The following is a 24,730-nucleotide window of genomic DNA, read 5'->3' as shown; positions in this document are numbered from 1 at the left end:
GCTAAAATTAACACTCCCCAAGTGCCAAATGCGAGTAAAAATCAGCGTTGGCGAGTATATGTAACATGTATCATGAGTAATCATGTAACATGTAATATGTATCAGTCGCCAGTTGATATATACATACAGTATATAAAAGCAATAAGCCATTTTGCTTAACACTGCTTTCTGTTTCATGCTGTAATGCATGTATTGTTTGCTGGCTTATTACTTTTATTTCATGCTGGTTTATTCAATTGTTTCTCCACTTTGACAAGGCTCAGTGTTCCATTTCATAGGTGAGTGTTTGCGGCTAGAGCCAAGACAATCATGAGTCTCTCTCCACTCATCTGTTTCCTATCAGACCTGCTCTCACTGCCAACCTGTCAACCTCACCCTCTCTCTCTCTTCCTCTCCTTCCATCTCTCCTCTCCTCCCTGCGGGTGTACTGGAATCAACCCCAGTGTCCTATCAAAATCCTGGCTCACACTCGATTTCCTACGACCAGCCCAGCATCTTGAATCTATCAGTGCTGTCACATGCGCCTGCTGCTCCAACACAGATCTCAGGATTGCATCCAAGTGCTGCCACCAAACATCTTCTCTGCTCATTCTTAACCTTTACCAGCCATAAGGTTTCTCTCCTAAAAGGATGTCCTATCATGCATTGCAACACTCTGTGTGTGTGTGTGTGTGTGTGTGTGTGTGTGTGTGTGTGTGTGTGTGTGCATTTGCCAGCAATACGTTTCAATCACACATAGATGCCTTTCTGTCACTCCTCCTCATTCCAGATCATTTTGGCTCTATAGACAGATGCTGTTCTGTTCACAGATGGCTGAGAGTCCAGGCTGCTCGCCCACAGGCACACCCGGGCACCCCTCAGAGACTGCTGAGGCCCCCACATACCTGCAATACGCTCGGCAGGCCTTCAACAGAGAAGCGTTCCAGACTGAAACGGCTTGATTGGAGCTGACGACTTACTTTTCAAAGGCATGCCTGTTAATGACCAGATCTGAAGGTGTGCTAAGCCAATATAATGCTTTGCTGGTTGGACAGATAGTAAATAGTTTTCAGGTAAAATGCCATGTGATCTCCCTCAAGTCTGCTTGATTTCAGGCTGCCTTTATAGAGTTGAAATGGTCTGTGGGAGTGTGATGCTGCATGAGAACGCAGATCTAACGAACAGCTGGCAGACACATCAAGAGAGGGTGTGGACGATCAAAAATCATTTTAAAGGAGCTTTATGGGATTTTTCTTATTTTTGCTCTAAATTATGTTTATCTGACTCAGTGCAAGCCATGGGAGAGTTTCTAAATGCTCCTTTGAGATATTTAAAGATATCATATCATATGAGAAGTTTCATTTTACGTGATCTTATAAAAAGTGAGTTTGATGCACCATGAAAAAAAAGTGACGTGACGTGACGTGGCCAAGTATCCCCGACATGAATATCTTTTTTGATGTTTTTCAGATGGAGACATCCACCGTGGTGTTCCGCAAAGGGAGACCAGCGAGGCCCAGAGAGAGAGGCACGGGCTGGGTTAGGTAAGGAGAGATCACAAAAGTGGCAAACAAAGAAAACAAAGTGGCTTTAAAAAATGTAATTCAAAAAGAATGCAAAAACTGTCCATTTGAAAATGACACTGAAAAAAAAATGGTGTAGGATATTTTGAAAAAAATATCACTCAGAAAAAGTTTGTCAATTTCATAAATAATTACAAAGAAATGACACTTCAAAATTAACACTTAGAATAAAATGTGAAATAATTTTCCTGCATAGAAAATCTTATTTTTACAGTATAGGAAAGAACAGCTTATTTTATAAGTAACTTTGTTTTCATGGTGCATCTATGGAAGAGTATTAGGGCCAAGCAATAATAAAAAAATAAAACCATCTCTAGAGTAAAGTCATTATAAGGCAAGATTAAAATTGTTACATTTCTAGAAAAATTCATTAAATTTCGAGAATAAAGTCGTGTTTCGAGAAAAAACACGTTAAATTTTGAGGAAAAAAGTGGAAATTAAATGTTGAGAATAAACTCATTAAATTTCGAGAATAAAGTCGTGTTTCGAGAAAAAACACGTTAAATTTTGAGGAAAAAAGTGGAAATTAAATGTTGAGAATAAACTCATTAAATTCCGAGAATAAAATCGAAATAAAATGCTGAGAATAAACACACTCGTGTCATCTCGTTGAAGAGTATTAATCGTCTGCAGTGGTGCAGGTTATAGAGAGCAATGCTCGTGGATGAAGCGTATGTGGTCGACGTTCGAATCCGCCTTTTGCCGAACTCGCTCTTCTTCCTTTTTTCATCACATATCACATCGGAATAGTGGAAATCAATTGCCTCAAAAACGAGTGTTTAATAATGATGTATTAATTGGGTAGGTTTAGGGGTAGGTAGGCTATAGGGAGGGCTTTGTACCAATAAGGCACCGGTTAATAATTTATTAAATAAAATCATTTACACTCTATGTTATTATTGCATCATGGTAATGTACAACAATACTGAGGTGCAAATAGTATATGTATGTCGAAATAAAATGTTGAGAATTAAATCATTAAATTTCGAGAATAAAGTCGTGTTTCGAGAAAAAACACGTTAAATTTTGAGGAAAAAAGTGGAAATTAAATGTTGAGAATAAACTCATTAAATTCCGAGAATAAAATCGAAATAAAATGCTGAGAATAAACACACTCGTGTCATCTCGTTGAAGAGTATTAATCGTCTGCAGTGGTGCAGGTTATAGAGAGCAATGCTCGTGGATGAAGCGTATGTGGTCGACGTTCGAATCCGCCTTTTGCCGAACTCGCTCTTCTTCCTTTTTTCATCACATATCACATCGGAATAGTGGAAATCAATTGCCTCAAAAACGAGTGTTTAATAATGATGTATTAATTGGGTAGGTTTAGGGGTAGGTAGGCTATAGGGAGGGCTTTGTACCAATAAGGCACCGGTTAATAATTTATTAAATAAAATCATTTACACTCTATGTTATTATTGCATCATGGTAATGTACAACAATACTGAGGTGCAAATAGTATATGTCACTATTTATAAGTATAAATAGCATCTAATTACTATTTACACTTATTGCAAAGATCTGCTGCTTTTACATAGTGTAGCCTAAATAGAATCGCTATTTTAGTGTAAATAGCACATCGCTAAAAATGCTGCTGTTGTCACTTAGTGTAAATAGAATATATCACTATTTTTACTTGGTGTAAATAGCATCCGATGTGATATGTGGTGAAAAAGGAAGAAGAGTGAATCGAACTCTGGTCGACCGCATTCGCTTCATCCACGAGCATTGCTCTCTACGACCTGCGCCACTGCAGGCACTGAACACCACTGTCCAACGAGATAAAAGAACATGACATGAGTGTGTTTATTCTCAGCATTTTATTTCTACTCTTTTTTTTTTTTTTCGCAAAATTGAACGAGTCTTTTCTCGAAACACGACTTTTTTCTCGTAATTTAATGAGTTTATTATAGAATCGCTATTTTAGTGTAAATAGCACATCGCTAAAAATGCTGCTGTTGTCACTTAGTGTAAATAGAATATATCACCATTTTCACTTAGTGTAAATATCATCTATTTTCACTTCGTGTAAATAGCATCCGATGTGATATGTGGTGAAAAAGGAAGAAGAGTGAATCGAACTCTGGTCGACCGCATTCGCTTCATCCACGAGCATTGCTCTCTACGACCTGCGCCACTGCAGGCACTGAACACCACTGTCCAACGAGATAAAAGAACATGACATGAGTGTGTTTATTCTCAGCATTTTATTTCTACTCTTTTTTTTTTTTTCGCAAAATTGAACGAGTCTTTTCTCGAAACGCGACTTTTTTCTCGTAATTTAATGAGTTTATTCTCAACATTTCATTTTGACTTTTTTTCTCTAAATTTAACGAGTTTTTTCTCAAAACACAACAACTTTTTTCTCGTAATTTAATTATTTATTTCTCAACATTTAATTTCGACTTTTTTTCTCGAAATTTAACGAGTTTTTCTCTAAACAACGACTTTATTCTCGAAATTTAATGATTTAATTCTCAACATTTTATTTCGACATCTTTCTTGAAATGTAACGAGTTTAATCTCGCATTATAATGACTTTAATCTCGAGATGTTTTTTTTTTTTTTTTATCATTGCTTGGCCCTAATCCTCTTCCATATGCATCAAACTTATACTTTTTGTAAGATCCTGTAAAATGAAATGGGACTTTTTAACCTGAGTGCTGAATTATATTGCATGTGTTTGTGGAAATAGGATTGTAGTTAGTTCATTTTAAGAATAACTCATGGTGAGAAATAAAGTTTACCACCAAACGTAATTCTTCATTATAATTACTATCGTTATACTATTTAAACATACTACTATACCATTACAGCCACTTAGCTAAATGATTAAATCATTTTTAGTTCAATTTATAAAGGCAGTTTGTTGCATATTTTCTTTAGTCAATTGTAGTATTGTCAGAGTTGTGTAAAAATAAGGCTTAATTTAGTATTCTAGACGTAACTGTTGATGGGCTGAGTGAAAAAAACGTCTATTGTTTTCTTTTGTGTTAAAGGAAAGCTCATTAAATCAGAGTTTGGCGAGAGAAAGGCCAACCTGGCGGAGCTCTTTCGGGAGCAGAGACGATTTCTGAATTATTTTACCTTCTGTTTGACCTGCTTTGAAACTGGTCCATATGAGTTTTTTTTTATTCTCAGCCATTTTTGAGGCTTGGTCTCTGAAGGTCCCCGGGATTCTCTTGGGACAAATAACCTACTTATCTAAAAATAACCATCAGTCCAAAGGAGTGTCCACATCAGTTCACTGTCTATGGCTTTATTCTGGCATGCTTTTGAAAGCCCTGATCAACGTGGCTCCTGTGAAATGCATCTTTGCTGGATGGAAAAGTTGTTAATATATTATAATGCAGTGTTGCCAGAAAACTGACTCACAGAAATCCCTGTCTAGCAAAGTTTAGTTGTCCTGCTGTGGTCTAAGTGTGTGTGAGAGAGTATTTGAGAAGATTCATGTTGCTGTTCTTTAACCCCTCCAGTTATGCTGGGCTAATATAATCGATTCAGCAGATGGTGGCAAATATTAGATTAAACCTTCTAAATATCATTAAGCATAATGTAACACAGTCAGATTACAAGTTCGTGTAAATTGTGCGAAAACATATCTAGGTCACATTTCACCCCAAAATCAAAATAAGAAATTATATTATATAAGAAAATATATTATTATGCCACTTTAAAAAAAAAAAAAAAACTTTTTTACATTTACACATTTTTGCATGATCATTGTTATCCAACAGGTGGTGGCAATATTACATTAAACCTCCTAAATACCATTCTTCAAAATATAAGAGTCAGATTTGAATTTTTTTTTTATTTATTTTTTTATCAGTTCATCTGAATCTCATGAAAAAGGATCACATTTCACCCCAAAGTTTAAAGGGGAAAAAAGTAATAAAAATAAGATGTATAAAATAGTTTTGTTGTTTTTATTTAATTTAATTATTGTAGTTTTATTTCTGTTACTTTTAGTGATTCTCATTACTGTGATTACTGTGAATTTATTCTCTATTATTTATATTTCATGTTTTTATTTTTTATCACAGTAATGCAAATTAAATTTTTTACAGGATGGTAATGAGAGCTTAAGAAGAAAAGTTTTTAATGGTCATGAAAATAATCTCACAACACAAAATAATCTCTTTTTTCCCATTGCACACATTAGAAACTTTTATGTTCACCTGACACATTTTCAGCAATAATAATAGTATTTTTAGGATTTTGTTTGTTTTGGGGAGAAATACGACCCAGTTGTGCTACTGACAAGGTTTCATGAAATTCACCCCTAGGCCGACATGACATTTAAAGGATTCTGATGACCTACAGTGGTCTTAAACACTGGCCTTGTCTTTGTGATGTTCTGATACAGTGTCCAATGCTTTTAAAGAGGCCTTGGAGGGAGAACGGGGGAGGTTTCTCAGAATGAAGACGGATAAGATCTTTCTCTGTTCTCTATCACTCCTCTCTCTCTCTCTCTCTCTCTCTCTCTCTCTCTCTCTCTCTGTCTCTGTCTCTGTCTCTGTCTCTCTCTCTCTATCTCTATCTGCGGCCCTGAGCAGTGGCCTCGCTGACCCTATCTCCTCTCGGCTCCTTGACCCCTGTGTGTGAGGTTACGGTCCGGCTTCTCCACATGGGAGTCCCGCCTGCTGTCTAAGCCCAGCTCTGTGCTCCAACCTCCAGCAGATCCAGATGAAAGGAGCATTGAGTGGCCATCCCATCACCCCAAGCCCCCCTCCATAGATGGACCAAGAGAGGGGGATGAAAGCTCCTCTGGCCGAATGCAAATCCAACCAAACCCTGCTGCTAGAACTCTTTATCAAGAGATCTGCCAAGAGGACGGTCCACGTGACCCCAGTTTCCAACTGGACCCGAAGCCCCTCCCAATCCAGGCCGTAGTTCCCTCTCTGGGGTGTGGGGTGGGGTCACGTGGACGCCTATTCAAAGGTCGTAACCTCTTGACTCTCAATTAGCACTCTCTGTATTCAACGCTGCTCTTGTTTCTGAGGTCGGGACTGATGGAAAAGTGGAGATGGGTGGTGGGCGGCACTTTGCAACACAATGCTTCAATCGGCGGCCCATGCGGCTTCCCTGAGCGGCGCTGTAAACAAGCTCAAAGAAAAGGATTAGTTAAGAGCCACTGAAGGCTTTGATTGACTTAATCTGTCTTTAGGGGATAGGAAGTTTGATGGGGTTTTAAATGCTCCGAGGACGACCCCAGCTCCACCTGGCCTCATGAACGGAGGCTTGCGGCTCAGCGGGGATATGTCAGGAGGTCTCCACCTATAAATCAAATTCGACCTGACATTTATCCCAAGGAACAAGCCTTTGGCTATATTCCACAGAAATGAGGCAGGGAAGATAGTATAATTAATTTATGAACCATTCGTCTGGCTTTGGCACAGTGATTCATGTGTGTGCGTTTGATGAAAGGAATCATAGCCGACTCTTTAAAAAAAAAAAAAAAAACCTTGTATGATATTTATCTTGTTTTAAACCTGCTTACCCTCATATGATTGATCTCGGCTCTTTTTAGAGCATGGGAACGATACTGTGATGTCACTCTAAGAACACGCATAAAGCTGAAGGAATGCTGAGTGCTGTTAACACTGTAGCACTGTAGTCAGCACTTCCTTTACATTAAAGAACATCATCTGTCTCATTTGGTTCAAGCCCAGTCGGGTCATGAACAGCCTCATCTTTGTATTTATTCTTTGTCGTTTCCTGTCATTAATCGTGGCTTTCCAGATTCAGTTCCAGTTCAATTAGACGTCAATTCAGTTGGAAATATATTACTTAAAAAAGTCCATTTATTTTGACTTATCACATGATCTTTCAGAAATTATTCTAATATGCTGATTTGGTGTTGAAGAAACACTTTGTATATATCATTCTGTGAAGGACCCATCAGACTGATTCAAAAAATAACTCCTGAGTTTTGGAGATGATTCATTACAAGCTCAAAAGAGTCATTTGTTCTTGAATCCATGAATTAGACTCATTTGGTTTTGCTGTATCTTTTTGCTCTCCAAAAAGAACCAGTTTAAAAGAGTCATTTGTTTGTATATCATTTAATGCTAGTTCTGCTCCGTTTTGATTCAACAACAACAAAAAAGAAAGAAACTGTTTAGAAGTTATTTGTTTGTGAATCCAGCACTGGTTATGCTGTTCTGCCATTTTCACTGTTGAACAAGGGTGCGATTTTAAATCACAAGATCATTGTATTCCTCACTTGAGGATAAAGAACATTTCACAAAGCATTTTCCTCAAATAAACCCATGCACAGTCCTCTTGTTTTATGCTTTCCAGTGCAGTCCTGTAAGTTTGGGTTTTAAAGCATGTCTGGCATTGGCTTGCAGCAGGGAAAGGTGAATGCCTCTCTTTAACATCTTGTCATGCCTTTAGGTGAACTGGGTGGAGGGTATGTGTATAACTGCGTTCGAGTGTGTAGTCTTGTGTGTGATTATGTAGCTCTAACCCAGCTGTGCTCATGTGATGTTCTCACCTCATGCTGAAGGAAAGCCAGTGGGTTTGAGTTTTCTACCCAAAACACAGAAACACATTAGATTTTTTTATGCAAATGAAGACATTTGCTGAGGAGATCCTCTTTGGTGCAGTAAAATGCTGTCCGAAAGTCAACATTATTGCAATCAAAATTGACAGTTTACTTTCTAACTACAGTTATCTGTATATATGTAGAGGTGTGACCTCGGCATCCTGGCCAAATTTGCCCATTGGCCTCTGATCATCATGGCCTCCTAACAATCCCCATATCTACTGATTGGCTTCATCACTCTGTCTCCTCTCCACCAATAAGCTGGTGTGTGGTGGGCGTTCTGGCGCACTATGGCTGCCGTCGCATCATCCAGGTGGATGCTGCACACTGGTGGTGGATGAGGAGATACCCCCTGACAATGTAAAGCGCTTTGAGTGCCTAGAAAAGCGCTATATAAATGTAATGAATTAATTAATTAAATTATATGTATTTATTAAAAGAAGACTTTTCATAATCTTTAATTCAAATGTAAGAAATTCTATTGTAATATCAGAATAATACAAATGACTATTCATTATAATATTTAGAATTTATTTATCTAAAGCTATACAATAGCTTTGCCAGAGAAAATTGTCTGTCACTGCAGTTTTTGTGCCAATTCCATTTATTTCACCTTGTGTTTGTTTCTCCCCAGAGTTACTGCAGCTGAGGAGACTTTCAGATGACACGTTTTTTGGGGACAACAAGAAAGGTAGTGTAAATAGTTTGGTATGTCTTGATTGCTTTCACATGCATCAGTGTAATTTGCTTCATTTTATCACATTGCCTCTTGTTTAAATTCTTTTCTTGTTGTCATTGTTGAGTTATTCACACAGTACAACACAGAAACCTTTCCAGAGGCTTTGTAAAACACTGCCAGACAGCTTCATTCTTAACACTCCCAAACCTCTAAGCAGCCAGATGAGAGCGGAGAAAAGACAGAGTAAAACAGAGTAGATATAAGAGGTCAGGAGAGGCGGGAGTTTGACTTATCTGTCCATCCTGAGAGCTTCAAATGGGGTTGAGAACTCTGTTAAGTGTTTGCAGGTGTCTTCTTAGAGGAGGTTTGAAACTGTTTAATACATCAATCAGACATTGAACATACTGTACACTCATGAGTCATTTTTTTCCCAGTGCTCCATTCCTGCAGAATGACTGCATTCCCAAATTGTGTCAGATTTTTGCCTCTTTTATCACCTCTATCTGTCTGTTTTGTTCTTCTCTGGATTTGGCTTTCGGCAGCACCTGGCTACTTTCACCATCTCTGAAGGTCATGCAGTAGTTCTTCTCTTTCAGCTGAGTTTTCATTGTCTATAGTGTGATATTTTAAAGCAGTGCTGACGGAGAAGGTTACCACCTGGTCCTCTGTAAAAACAGATACCAATCTCTCCTCTGTGAGTTCTGGCACTGCTTTGAGATTTGAAGGGGGAGGGTTCACCCAAAAATGAATGTTCAGTCATCATTTACTCACCCTCATGTCGTTTCAAACCTGCATGACTTACTTTCTTCTGAAGAAATGTTTTTATTTTCTTGATAAAGATGCCCAGTTTGTAAAAGGCTTGTCATCTTTTTCCTGTCATTAATATGTGAGGAGTAAGTAGAACCTGGAAGAGACTGTTTGTGCCAGACAAGATGCTGACATACTGAGATGTCTTGTGCAAGTATAGAAATTTGGTGAAATTAGGGTGTTTGTCTTTTGAAAGGAAACGCCGCCCTTAATGGATCTATAGTATCGGATCTTTGTCTTACAGAAGCCAAAGAGACAGATTTTTTGTGTCTCCAGGTTTCATCTTTCACTAATGTAATATTTAGAAGGATTTTATGTCATCTTTTAAGATGTGTTCTGTGTGTAGAACAAGATGAACAATGAAAATTTAATAATTCACTACAAAATGAAAATTCACTAATTTACTCACTTTTAATTTTCATTTTTGGTCCTCAATGAACCTTTCAGTGAACAGTTCTTAAAATAACTGTTTTTCTTAGTGTGAAGAACATTTTAATAATCTAAAGAACCTTTTTCGTCTATAAAGAACCTTTTGTAGAATGGAAAGGTTCCATGGATGCTAAATGTTCTTCATGGAACTGTAGATGTCAATAAAGAACCTTTATTCCGGATTGATTAGTGATGCCAAACAGCATTTAATAATCATGAACAATCAAAACACATCTGAATGTTTTTATGCACTTTGTGTCTGTTCCTTTCATTTATGGGTGAACTTCTCCTTTAAAAACTTCTCTTATTTTTTTATCATGTCCCCATATGACCCTTGAACACCCGGCTCTTAGAAATATTTCAAAAGGACATCCCAGTGACCAACAGCACTGTTCAGAATGTCAGAGTTGAAGTAAGACAATTATCCCATTGTTGCGATGTTTTGATTTTTGTTCCAATCCTAAATTCTCCAAGGATATGCAAAGATTTTAGGCAAATGTATTTTTTGTTATGCTTGGTTTCAAACCATTTTAAACTCCCAACCACAGAGTACAATTATGTAAATGTCATCCATTTTACGCTAGAGGCCATTTTTATCTTCTTGAGGTTGTATGTTTAAAGAAAATTATTGTTTGTGAAGATTTGTACTGATATCTTTTCAACAACATTCCAACAATCTGAGACTTTCCCAATACGCTGATGTCTCTGTAGTCTTCAGCCAGGCCATCAAGACAATGATTCTAGAAAATACCGTCAGTCTTTCCATAGACAGTCTCCCATATTCATCCGTTACCCACATGTATATAAACACAATGTCTAGAATTTCTTTGAAGGCTTATTTAAAAAAAAAAAATTAAAAAAAGTAGGTGTTCATTGAATGCTGTTTACTGATTCATGACACCCACTATCGTGCTCACTTGGGTCTGAATAGCTCTGGGCGGCTTACATGTACTTCAGCTTAAAATAAGTTTTTGTTTCTGTTGGCGGACAAACTCCCACTCTCTTTTCATCTATCTATTCCTCTGTTTTCATTCTTTCCCTTTCACTGCCTTCATTTGCTCTCTCCCTCCACCCTGAAGTGTTGTAGTCAGTCTGTAGTGTTTGTAGGCCTCAAGGTTTTCCAACAAGAATCTGTGCCAAACCTGGCCCATCTGCTCCACAGAGGCCGTGTTTACTGCAGACGGCCATAAAGACACACTACAGCAAGCAAACATGCCCGAAGGTCTTTTACCTTTGAATATTTGTGTGAAATAGCATTACTTATTCAGTCCTCTTTCTTGTTACAGTACAAGATGAAGGTTATCAAATGTGAATGAGTTTCAGCCACTTCTCAACATCTTAAAGGGACAGTTCACCCAAAAATGAAAACTGTCATCATTTACTTATGTTTTTCTAAACTTGTGAACACAAAAGGAGATGAGGAGTTCATTTGCAAAAACCGATAACTCCATTTTTATTTTTATTTTTTAGAAATCATGTTTTTTTTATTGCGCATTCCAAGTAATATCAATCAAACTGCAGTTGGGTTGTTTTGATTAAGTAATAATAACTTAAACAAATACAGGTAATTTACAAAATTAAAGTTCATTGAAAGTATGTTTTTTTTTTTACATATTAAAAGTTTGTTTTATATCAAAAGCAGATAACTCCAACAGTCGTTTTTTGGCAAAAGCAGATAACTCCACATTTCATGTTTTAGAGTTTAAAAAAACACTCGTTTAATCTTTGTAATCTCCTCAGATGACAATGTAGATGCCCGACAAACGTTGTTGTTGTTGTGATCATATACTGTATGGATGTCATTACACGTAATACATGGAGCTTTTCCCTCACCATTGTTACGGGCTGCTTTTGCAAGGTTCCGTGAAAACATTTCAGCTTTTATTTTCCTTTTTCGCCCTGAAGAAGATATCACAGGTTCATCAAGTTTGTCGAAATGATCCATCCTCGATCACTTTTAGTCAGCTTTGACGAAACTCCTCTCAGCTAGCACGTCTTTTCAAAGTGAAAGTAGCCTTATCACCTGACCTGAATACAGCGCGCTGATTCGCTAAAATGGACTTATCGGCTTCTGTTCAAAAACAACAAGGGCGCTTGTCAGCTTCTGCAGTAAAACGTGAACTCGCGATGCCTTGAAAGTGGACAAAACCGGCTTTTTTGACAAAACGTGTTTAGGGTTCAGATCGCGACCACTTTTTTTTAAAGTGGCGTTTATCAATTTTTGCAAATGAACTCTTCAGATGTTTATATCAAAATGTCCAAGCTGCTTTTTGCCGTACAATGTAAGTGAATGGTGGCCATGTCTGTTAAGCAAGGTTATCTGTAAATAACTTAAATTTTAGTCTTTTCCTCGCACAAAGCTATTGTATGGCTTCCGAAAAATTGAAATATGATATATGATGAACATTCTTTAAAACATATTTTGTGTTTTATAAAAATAAAAAACTCATACTGGTTTGGAACAACATGAGGGTGAGTAAATGTGGACACAGTATTCATTTTTGGGTGAACAAACCCTTTAATGAGGATATTGGGTCCATGTATCATCTGCCAACTTTCAATTTTTGGTTCATACAGAAAAACGGAAAAACAAAATATTGAACGTTTTTTACCATTTTTCATTTGCCAGATTGAATGGAATAATTGAATGATCGGATGATACATGGACCATATTGTCATATTTCTGGCTAGGCTTTTGCTTGTTGGCTTTTTATTGTCTTGTTCAGGTTATTTTGCCAGTGCTGGCAATAGACAAAAGACAAATCACAGTCCAAATTATGACAAGCCCATATTTTCCTTGTGGAAGTGCATCACCACATGGTCTTCTTATTATAGTTGATCCATATCAAAAGTTTAGATCTGTAGGGCTTTTTATATTCACGTTATGATTCGGGCGTTAGGCATGAAGTGGCTTTTATTAATCATCCATTGAACGAATCTGATTGTGTCAGTTTTTTTTTTTTTTTCAGGGTTGGCACCATCTGAGGTCCTCTGAGGGGTTGGCATCATCTCTTCTAGAGACATAATTAGCATAGCTGCTGTTCCAACCAAGCAAAATGTATTTGTTTAACCCAAACTAAAGAATAATAATGTGCATTTGATCAGATATAACTGCAGTACAAGATTATGATATGCATTATTTGAATGCTTGGCCAAAGAGATGTCTCTTTAATCTAGATTTAAACAGAGAGAGTGTTTAACAGTCAGTTTGCTTTGAACACACTCCAGTAAAACCATGTGCAGGCTGTTGAGTTTGTCCAAGCCAATGAAGCTCAATATTTGTGGGAGGGAAATTATGGGAGAGGTTCATGTAAAAAAAATCTCTTTAGGTCTCCTAGTAAATGTTCTGCAGTTCAAATTGGTGTCTTGTGGATCAAAGCATACTGGAAGGTATTTTTAAAGGAGACATTCCATGGAAAACATTACATTCCTTGTTTTTTTTTTTTTTTGTTTTTTTTTTTAAATAAAAGAGTTTGATTTACTATATAGATGTACTTCAACATGCTCCCTCCACAATATTTATAGATACTAAGCTATAAAAACAGCCTTCCAGAAATCCGGTCGTAACAACAAAAAGATTAATATATGATGAACCACAAAAAATTACATTCCTTTTTTTTTTTTTTTTGTTTTTTTTTTTTTAAAAAGAGTTTGATTTACTATATAGATGTACTTCAACATGCTCCCTCCACAATATTTATAGATACTAAGCTATAAAAACAGCCTTCCAGAAATCCGGTCGTAACAACAAAAAGATTAATATATGATGAACCACATTAAAATTATATCTATTTTGTGTATGTTTGTATGTAGGATGTGTGTTTGTGTGTCATAAAAATGTGTTAGTAATATATATATCTATATATTATATTTTAAAATCTTTTTTTCAGCCTCTTGTCTTGTGTAGAACATATCCTCTTATGCCATATTGCTGAGGTAGGTTTTCCTCACCAGTGACAATTCTCGAACAGCTTGAGAAAACACACAGGAAAGAGCATCTTACTCTGTTGTATGTGTGTGTGTGAGTCTGAATCGCAGCTCCCTACTGATCTCCATCAGTGTGTGCCCGGCGGTCCCGCGAGGGTCTTTGTTCACTCACACTTCCTCTCCTACACGCCCCATTGATCTGGGTAAATGCCCACCCAGCCTCTGCCTGCTGCCCCCCAAACACAGAGGAAATGACCGATGAGTGTTTGTTTAAATGCCCACCCAGCCTCTGCCTGCTGCCCCCTTCAAATGTTGACTCATCTGTTTCCCCACAGGTGAAGACATTTTTCTGCACACAGAAGGAGGAAGTGATGTCAGAGTGATGTCAGTGAGGCTGCTTTCTGTCAAACAAGATCAAGAGTCTGTCAGCCTCAGCTCTGTTGAAGGAGATACAGACTCTTCTGCTAATGATGTGTTTTAACAGTGATGACCCTGTGAAACCTCTGACAGGAAACTGCTAAGTGCCTGAAAGGAAGGAGATGTTCTCAGCCTTAAATTATTCACATCACAGAAACTCATTTTGGATGACAGTCAGTGCAAGAGATATAATGAACTCTCTCTAATGTCTCTTGCATTGCTGTGCGACTGTAATAGTACATTTTTATACAAATAAATTTCAAACAAATCTGTATCTTTCTTTGTTTTTGCATTTTCCCACGATTTTAAACTTTTGAATTGAATTTTTCATCATTTGTCGGGTTCTTTTGTCCAAGCTGGGCTGTTCTCTGTCATGGTAATGGCAGCGCAGAGCATTACTTCATTAAAGAGAGGGTTTTCACATCATTAGTCTCAGACTGCTGTTTCTCCCATTACAGGGGGAGATAGAGAGAGATAGCCGCTATCAGATGCTGCTTTGCAGTGTCCTGCACTGATGATGCCTGTCTAATAAGCAACCTGTTTCTTTCAGCACTCAAAACATGATAAAGTCTGAGAGAATGAGTCGAGGCAGTCTCGCAGAACCAGACTTCTATCGCCATAAAGTCTGGTCCATTTAACAGCTCATTCTGGCCTAGAATCCCCCACAGTTTTGGTTAACAATAGGCCAATATTCAGTAAAATGACTAGTTCATTCAAATAAAAAATATTGGAAAAGGGACAGAGATCACAATCTCTGTCCTTCCAAAATTAATAAGCACTGATTATTTCAAAGCCATAACTCTGAAAACAAAACGCAAATCCACACAGTAGCTTGTAGTTTAGATAAATTGCTTGTATTAATGCAAAAATATGTGCTGTTTGAGCTGTAAAGTTGTTTGAATCAACATTTCTATTTCACGTAAATCGTTATGACTTGCAGACTTAATTCCTGGTTAGCTTGTGTGTCTTTCTGGTTTATTTGTGTATCGTGTGAAAGTTACAGGGTTTATCAGCTTTCCATGAACCTGAGTTGAAAATGTGGATACAATGTTTGCACAGACAAGGTTAGTAAGCCATTTTATTACACTAGTCTCATGTTAACCTTTATAATGTTTATATCTTGCTGCCATTTTCATGTTTATTCTGGTTCAGTACCCCATAGACAACCATTGAAAGTACTGTAATTATTTTGTTTTTACCAATGCAGAGACGAGAGCTATTTTCTATGATAATCAACAGTGACTCAGATGTATTCCAAGTAGCAGCCTGGTACCTTGTAAACGTAATTTTGTTTCCCAACAGTTCAATAAAATCCTGTAAAATTGCATAAAACCAGCCAATCGGATTGGAGCTGAGAGATTTTAGAAAACCGTTTCAGTTTTTGTCTACAGTATGCATCAGACAGACAGTATGTGGTCTGCCAGCATACCATCTGAGACTTTAATGGAAGAATCTTGATCCATCTTGACCTTGGTGCAAGAACTCCCAGCAGATTGTGTTCAAGAATAAAATAACTGAAAGTATTGTTTTCAGTCTCGTGTCAGAGCCACACACACACACACACATATATATATATATATATATATTAATTTCTTTACAAAAAAAATGACCCTAAACTTAGTGACCCCAAATAAGTTATATCATTGATATTTTGTTTATATGATGTTTTTGCATTGTTATAAGCTTGTCGTTTCACCTGCCACTAAGGTTAGTAAGCCATTTTATTACACTAGTCTCATGTTAACCTTTATAATGTTTATATCTTGCTGCCATTTTCATGTTTATTCTGGTTCAGTACCCCATAGACAACCATTGAAAGTACTGTAATTATTTTGTTTTTACCAATGCAGAGACAAGAGCTATTTTCTATGATAATCAACAGTGACTCAGATGTATTCCAAGTAGCAGCCTGGTACCTTGTAAACGTAATTTTGTTTCCCAACAGTTCAATAAAATCCTGTAAAATTGCATAAAACCAGCCAATCGGATTGGAGCTGAGAGATTTTAGAAAACCGTTTCAGTTTTTGTCTACAGTATGCATCAGACAGACAGTATGTGGTCTGCCAGCATACCATCTGAGACTTTAATGGAAGAATCTTGATCCATCTTGACCTTGGTGCAAGAACTCCCAGCAGATTGTGTTCAAGAATAAAATAACTGAAAGTATTGTTTTCAGTCTCGTGTCAGAGCACTAAGGCACCAAATAACCCTCTATCCACTCTTCTCTGGTTTTTCTGCAGGTATAAGAAGAGGAACCTTGTAAGGAGGACTGGAATCTATATAAAAAAGAGCTCATCTGGGAAAATGTTAGGCTTTCACAGCTGTAGAGCAGCCAATGGAGCGATAAGTGCGGATGATAAGAGCAGCCAGAGCAGGGCTGGAAATGAAGAAGCTAATGGTGTGATGTGATGCTGACCAGAGACACAAGTGATTCGGTGATACACAGCTGCTCTGAAGAAACATTCAGTAATTTTTCAGTTTCTCGTGGTTGCCATTTATATGCATTTGTGGCATGCTGTCAATTATTGACCAGAGACACAAGTGATTCGGTGATACACAGCTGCTCTGAAGAAACGTTAAGTCATTTTTCAGTTTCTCGTGGTTAGTTGCCATTTATATGCATTTGTGGCATGCTGTCAATTATTACAGTAAAAATACAAATTATTAAAAAAAAAAATCTATTATTATTAAAAAATACAATTATTTAAATGAATTATCTAAATCATATTTTGGTGTAACTCTTGCAGAAGATGTTTGCAGAAATTGGCGTTGTCAGAATAGAATACTAGTTTATTATTAACTACTGTTATGAGGTATACACTGTACGAAGTAGTTTTTTTTTGTAAACATATTCAATAATTAGTTTTTCAAACATTAGTATGCAAAATTACTTAACCTCATCATATTGCATGTAATTGGCATCTAGTTATGATGTAAAATTGTTCATTTTTAGACTTAGACTATTTATCATTGTCTGAGTACAACGAAATTTAGAGTGGCGACTCTCATAACAGTAAACATTAAACACATAATTGAAACATACACCTTGAGTAACATATTGCACATTAGAATAACATTATAAAAATATTAAAATGCATATATTACATGTCCTTTCCCATCTTTAATAACTATTAAAATTGTCCATAATTATTATGGAAAAGTACAAGTAGTAATAGGAGGTGTTAGGACAGATACAGCTTTTGCAAAAAAAATGTTCTGTAACTTATTTGTCCTGGATGAGTGTGATCCATAATGATACTGCTGGCCTTTGGGCGTAATCGACTGGAATAAACAGTATCCAGGCTCGGGAGCTCAGTGCCTATTATCCGCTGTGCAGTTTTAACCACACGACAGTTCTCTGCGATTTTCCCCAGTGCAACTTGCGTACCACACTGTAATCCCATAGACTAGTACACTCTCTATAATACAATGATAACATTTTCACTAGGAGCTGTGTGGACAGCCTAGCCTATACACTGTACTAAGTAGTTTTTTTTTGTAAACATTCAGTAATTAATTTTTCAAACATTAGTATGCAAAATTACTTAACCTCATCATATTGCATGTAATTGGCATCTAGTTATGATGTAAAATTGTTCATTTTTAGACTTAGACTATTTATCATTGTCTGAGTACAACGAAATTTAGAGTGGCGACTCTCATAACAGTAAACATTAAACACATAATTGAAACATACACCTTGAGTAACATATTGCACATTAGAATAACATTATAAAAATATTAAAATGCATATATTACATGTCCTTTCCCATCTTTAATAACTATTAAAATTGTCCATAATTATTATGGAAAAGTAAAAGTAGTAATAGGAGGTGTTAGGACAGATACAGCTTTTGCAAAAAAACTGTTCTGTAACTTACTTGTCCTGGATGAGTGTGATCCATAATGATACTACTGGCCTTCGGGCGTAATCGACTGGAATAAACAGTATCCAGGCTCGGGAGCTCAGTGCCTATTATCCGCTGTGCAGTTTTAACCACACGACAGTTCTCTGCGATTTTCCCCAGTGCAACTTGCGTACCACACTGTAATCCCATAGACTAGTACACTCTCTATAATACAATGATAACATTTTCACTAGGAGCTGTGTGGACAGCCTAGCCTGCTTCATTTTTTCGAAGGAAAAACTCTTTGTTGTGCTTTCTTTGCCAGATGTGAGGTGTTAATGGACCAAGTGAGATCTTTCGTTATGTAGACTCCCAGGAACTTGATGTCATTTACCCTCTCCACTTCCTCTCAATTATGTGCAGAGGAAAGTGGGTAGTCTTCTTAGACCTCCTGAAGTCTACAATAATCTCTTTTGTTTTTGTTTGTGTTCAGTACCAAATTATGGTCCTCACACACCACTGGACAATATGTTGCACCTCCTCCCTGTAGGCTGTTTCTTTATTTTCTGAGATAAGGCCCACAATGGTGGCATCAGTGAACTTTACTATGGCATTAGAAGGATAAATTGAAGTGCAATCATGAGTGAAGAGGGTAAATAAGACTGGGCTTAGCACACACCCCTGTGGCACGCCTGTATTCATGATAATAGTTGAAGAAGTACAGTCGCCTATTTTAACATTCTGGGGCTTAATTGTTTTGTAAAAATCACTGATATATGGTCAAATGAAAAGGTTAAAAATGAAAGGTCAGCCAAGTGCTTTGTGAAATAGAGTATTAAGTGCAATGTGCTTATTCATTTTTGCAATTTATGCATACTAAAAATTTGCACACACTAAAAAAAATCACCTACTTCAGCTTAAAAAAGTTCAGTTTCTGCCTTCAATTTTTACGTATAATCAAATTGGCTATACAAATAATTTCAAATTAAATTATATTAAACTGACTTAAAATTTGACTTGACTTTGAATTAAAAAATGAAGATAATGAAAAAAACATTATGATGATTTCTTGATCATATCATTTTTTGTTTACAGTGATATTGAAGAAACAGTAAGAGTAATATGATCACTGTATAAAATAATGCTGATTTACTTTTTTAGCTTGTGAAATGAGTTTGAAGTTTAGATATCATTTCAGACAAGATTAGTAAGAGATTCTATGTGAAGTACTGTGGTTATACTTTTGTGATACTTAAAATATTTAATGCTTATTTGCAGTTCTGTACGCTGAGGCAAGTTGAAATTAATGTCTGTGGTAATCAACATTATGCCAACTGTATATTATTGCTGTTCATCTGATTTAATATTTCCGTTGGGCTAATGATATGTAGCTTCTGTACTAACTAAGCAGCTGTGTGTGTTCAAACATTAAATGATCGACCTCATTCTAATGCATCCGAGAGCTGAGGTCAGTTTGATTGCATTATAATGAGTACGCTAGAGAACCGCCAGCACAACTGGACCGAATTGCAGAGAAAAGAGGCGAAGGCCTCAGAAACCAAGCGCTGGCCTGAAATCACTCAAACTTTCTTTAAGTGCTTTCTAAAGATTAGGTTTGTGGGCCAAACTTTGCAGTCAGCTCATATCAGTCCCACCCCCAGCATCTTCCACCCCAAAAAATCCTCTTAAAGCCCCCGATAGCCAGCTGTTTATCAAAGCCAGATGTGTTGGGCAGGAAGCCACTGGAAATTAACCATGACATTGTCCGCTCTCATCTTTAAATGTCCCGTAGAACAGAGAAAACTCACGTAAAATCCTCCCTCTACCTCTACATCTATCATGCGACCGTTTCCATCGGAGACTGGTGCTTAAACCTCGTGGGAATTGGCACACGTCGGAGTGTCTGTTTTGTTTGGAATGTCAATAGCTGGTTGAGTTCTATCGTGAGTTGTGATTGGATGAAGTAGCTTTGTGTGACACTTTGTGCATTTAATCATGGTGAGTTTAGATGGATGATGCTCTTGGGAAAACTCTCGGATTGTTTGCATTTTTCCGAACTATTCCATCTGGAGATAAAGGATTTCTTGAGGAGCAAAGGCAAAACTATTAAAGGGTTGTTCATACTGACAGTGATTTGCAGCGACAAAGCAACCAATGAGGTTATGATTTGAGGCAATTAAAGCGACAGATTAATTTATGCTAATGCACAGTAATTTGATTTGACGATTACCAGTATGAGTGCAGAAAGTGAAGCTCATGTGATCCACCTCCTGATACAGTTTCAGATTTAATCGCTCTCCTTCAAAGAGCAGTTTATTATGCACATTAAGGTTTCAGAGCTGCAGTGTGGTTCTGCAAAGCATTTATTGGGAAATTTTGAGGGTAGGATAATAAAATACACTCATACCTATGAAGCCAGCTTTGGGATTTCATGACTTAAAGACCTCAAGAAATGTTTTATTTTTTATATTTTTATTTTGTTTTGTGAACTTCTGTCTGTTGACTTCTGTTGAATTTCTGTTGATCATTTATTTTAATTGCAATTTATTGTTTTGTTTTTTTATTTGATCTAATTTTTAACAATGAAATTGATTATGTATTTATGTAGTGCATTCTAGTGTATATTGTAAATTGTTATTGATCATGTATTTTTAATTGCATTTTATTTATTTATGAAAAAATCAAATTTTACATGTGGAAATTAACTGCTGTTAATAGTTTTTATTGCATTTGAACTGTTATTTTATTTTTATATTTTACTTTATTAAGAAATTTTTCATCCCCATGTTGATATTTGTAACCCTAACTGTATTATTAATTGCATTTTATTGTATTTTATTTTATTAACTCAGTCTAATTTTACTTGTGGAAATGAACTACTATTAATCTTTTAATTTATTTTATTGAACTGAATTGAAATGTTTTCTTTCCCACGTTGATGTATGCAAACAGGATCTAGTGAGTGGACATATTCTTGCCAGTTTTGTTTTGTTTTCATTGTTGTTATTATTATTATCAATAACCTCAGTTGACAATGTGTACAATGGACCGATAATGCTGTCATTCAAAGTATTTTATTGGGTAGAGTTATTAATATTTCTGGTCTGTTTTGCTGGAAGAGAAACTGTTCATCTGCTAAAAGTTCAACTTTAGAAGTGCATTAGTATGCATATGCCCTCATAGCTGGACTAAAATGGACCGAAAGCCTCAAAACTCCAATTTCATACAGCGTTTGAATGTTAAATTAGCACAGATGCTTTAAAGTTGTAGAAGGAAGAGTGTTACGCCACATATCTGGATGAAAGTAGGACATTCACAGACCTGTCTGACTATCACTGACCAGCTTTGGTAAAGATTTCTTGCTTTATTTCACTACTAGAGCAAGGTGACGTTGAGTAATGATGTTTGGGGTCATGATAAGAAGCACAAAGAACCTCCCTGCCCTCTCAGACCAGAGAGTTTTAAAAGATAAATGGCTTTTTTGGAAGATTTAGGCCAGTTTAGTGTGTCACCGCTTTGTTGCTGTCCCTCCGGTGATGAATTACTGCCGTTAAGCTTCAGGATGGTGGGGATTGTACCCCAGTGACCCTCAGTACTGAACACCTGCCAAAAAGATCACTCCTTTACGTCAGACCTCCAAGCCTCCACCTGCTGAGACACTCACCAGTGTCATGTCCACCTCTTCCTGGTTCCTAATATTTTTAAATTGGCTACTCTGTAAAGCACAATCACAATAGAGCTTTCTCTTTGATGGCAGAGTTTGGCTTGTTTGGTTGGAATTCAGAATTCAGTGTGCACCTACGAACTGGTTCCACTTCATAGATGCCAATAAAGAACCTCTATTTAGAGTGCAGTATGGTTCAGTATTAATATGAGCTCAATCTAATTTTACTTGTGGGAATTGACTGCAATTGCTTATGTATTTAATTGCATTTTAAAAGAATCCTCACAACTTTGAAGAATGCCTTTGTAAATAGTCCCATTATTGCATTAAGATGATTGCATTATCTTCTACAGCTCAAGTATCTCAGCACCGATGAAGAGTTGGGCTTATTTAATGAGACTATTAACTTCTAGCCAAATGTGAGAGTTTGTTTGGACACAGTGCAGATTTCTTGGCCAAGGGTTGCGCCGCTGGGCTAAATGCATGTTAATTGGTGTTTGGGAGGGGTTTGATTATCTCGCTCTGGGGTTTTAATGGAGCCTCAGTGGATAAGAGAACCGCAGGGGAGGATGGGTACTGGACACTGGCCAAATGATTCTCCGTCAGGCTGTGAAGACGTAAAAAAAAAATAAAACCCTTTCTTAAGACATCCATTCTCTTCTGTTGTTGCTCTCGCACTGCAAATACGACTGCAGCTACAATGTGTTTGCTAATGGCTCCTCGCCCGGCCTGAGATTAATTATGCAGCGTAAGGTTTGGCGTCCAGTCGAGGGCTACAGATGGAAGCTGTCTGTGTGTTTATGGAAATCAGGCTGCGTTCACACTGCCAGATCAGATGATGGATGGACATACAGTTTCCTTGGCTCAGAGCGAGTCTAGGACGGCCGCATTGTTCCAGCCATAGTGATACAAGCGAGTTAGAAAGCATTGATTTGTGGGAATGGTGGTATCAGGGCACATCCATAATAAAGAACCAGGAAGGAAGCGAGAACGTTGTATTTTCTGTTGATGACCTTAGGTGATGATGCTCCGTTATCAATTATGCAGTCATGAATGGTTTGGACATGTAAACGTATTGCTTCTGGGAGTTTGACTCAGCTGAAATGCAAACAGGATTGATTTGAACCCTTCTGTCGCTGCCGAAGTGCCTGAAGATGTGCAAATACGTATAGTGTTCAATAAGCTGTCTGTCATTTTTACACTATAGCATAGTGTTCTGTGTCTATGTTGGCGTCATCAAAGGCACCGATGTCCATTTGATTTTGTATGAGGTAATGGCTGAGGGAAGCAGATGTCTCCAGATGTTTGCTTTGAGTGCAGCCGTATCCTCAGAGCCAGAGATGGCAGGCGTGCTGAGAGGACAGGAAGTACAACAGCTTTTATCCTCAACCCCCATATCAAAGCATCATAGAAAGACAGCTGTTTCAGCAGCTGTACAGAGAAAAACGGTTGCTAAGGTGCTCAGAGTGTTTGCAGTTTGTTGCTATGGTTGCTTGCTGGTTCAAACTGAAAGAATGACTCGCAATTTAGTGTGTCTGTTCATGTCACTTGTAGTACTAACTATATGCAATATTAATAGTGATGATTGCTTTACCAAACACCACTTGATTGAATTGAATATTTGGTTTTATGTTTTATTTTAGTATTTAAATATTTTAATTTATTCTCATTTTATTGAACTGAACTGAAATGAATACAAAATATCTTTACCACACCCATCTTTATTGTTATATTTCTGGCTCTTCTTTAAAGGTTTTATTTATTTATAAATTTTTTTTGTTATTTCATTTGTACTGAACTGAAACTGAAAATGTATCTTTATTTCCACACATCTTTATTGTTATTTGTCTGGCCAACTTTTCAAGTTTTTATTTTATTATTATTTTTTATTTATTTATTACTGAATGTAACCGAAACAAATGTATGTTTATTTTCAGACATCTTTATTGGTAATATCTCTCTGGCACACCTATTTTATTTGTACTGAACTGAATCAAATACATCATTATTTCCATATCTTTGTTGTCAGTATCTCTCTAGAACACAAAGTTTTAATTTAATTTTATTGAACTGAATTTAATCAAATGTATCTTTATTCCCACACATCGTTGTTTATTGTCAATCTCACAGGCATTACTAAAAACTCAATATGACAGTCCTGACATGGTATTTAGTTATAATAAAGTAATTCCTCAACAGGAAATCCATCGGCATGCTGCCAGAGCTGAGGTCCAAACCCTGACTCAGCAATTGAAAAGGAGCTTGACATGGTTCAGAAAGAATTGAAACAGTCGATGACGACTGCGCATTGACTCAAGCAAAAGACCATCACATCACCAGCAGTGCAAGCCCCTCTAAGTGTTTATGTGGTTAATAAAGTCTTACTTGTATCACACTTGACGTTGTTCATTGTTTGCTCATAACTGGAGTCACTTAATCATGCAGATTTATGCTACAAGCTCTTTGTAGAATTGTACAGTAAGAAAGTTATTTCCCTTAACCAGGAAATTAACGTTCTTAGAATTGACAGACAGTTGACCCTGAGAGGTCAAGTAAATATCTACAGCGGATCTAAATATTTATAATTAATTATAACTAGTTATGATTAATTATTCATATTTCCCTTATGAGCTGATTCACTACACATTTTAAAATTCTCTTAATCAGACTACATTTACTTTTTATTGATTACATGATTACAAATTATTCACACAAATGCAATCAATTATATATTATTTATACTTTTTCGTATTTAAAATTTTCATTTGTAAAATAGCCTACCGCTTACATTCAGAAAGTCTTCCAGTTCGTTCACACAAAGACTAGTCACTAGGTGGCTGTAATTAC

At 36.8% G+C, this 24,730-nt stretch overlaps 1 protein-coding gene across 1 annotated transcript in view; it reads left to right on the top strand.

The window, feature by feature from the left end:
* LOC107689324 (protein TALPID3-like) overlaps positions 1-14,930 on the top strand; it is a 119,663-nt gene extending 104,733 nt beyond the window's left edge. Inside the window, exons 30-31 of the mRNA XM_016487272.1 lie at positions 8,747-8,803; positions 14,290-14,930. Coding sequence (XP_016342758.1) covers positions 8,747-8,803; positions 14,290-14,435 — 203 coding nt within the window. The 3' untranslated portion in view covers positions 14,436-14,930. The remainder of the gene's footprint in view (positions 1-8,746; positions 8,804-14,289) is intronic.
* Positions 14,931-24,730: the final 9,800 nt, after the last annotated feature.

This window comes from Sinocyclocheilus anshuiensis, unplaced genomic scaffold (genome assembly GCF_001515605.1).
Source record: "Sinocyclocheilus anshuiensis isolate Anshui unplaced genomic scaffold, SAMN03320099.WGS_v1.1 scaffold1006, whole genome shotgun sequence".
Classification (NCBI taxonomy): domain Eukaryota; kingdom Metazoa; phylum Chordata; class Actinopteri; order Cypriniformes; family Cyprinidae; genus Sinocyclocheilus; species Sinocyclocheilus anshuiensis.
This window is presented reverse-complemented; position numbering and strand designations above follow the sequence as displayed.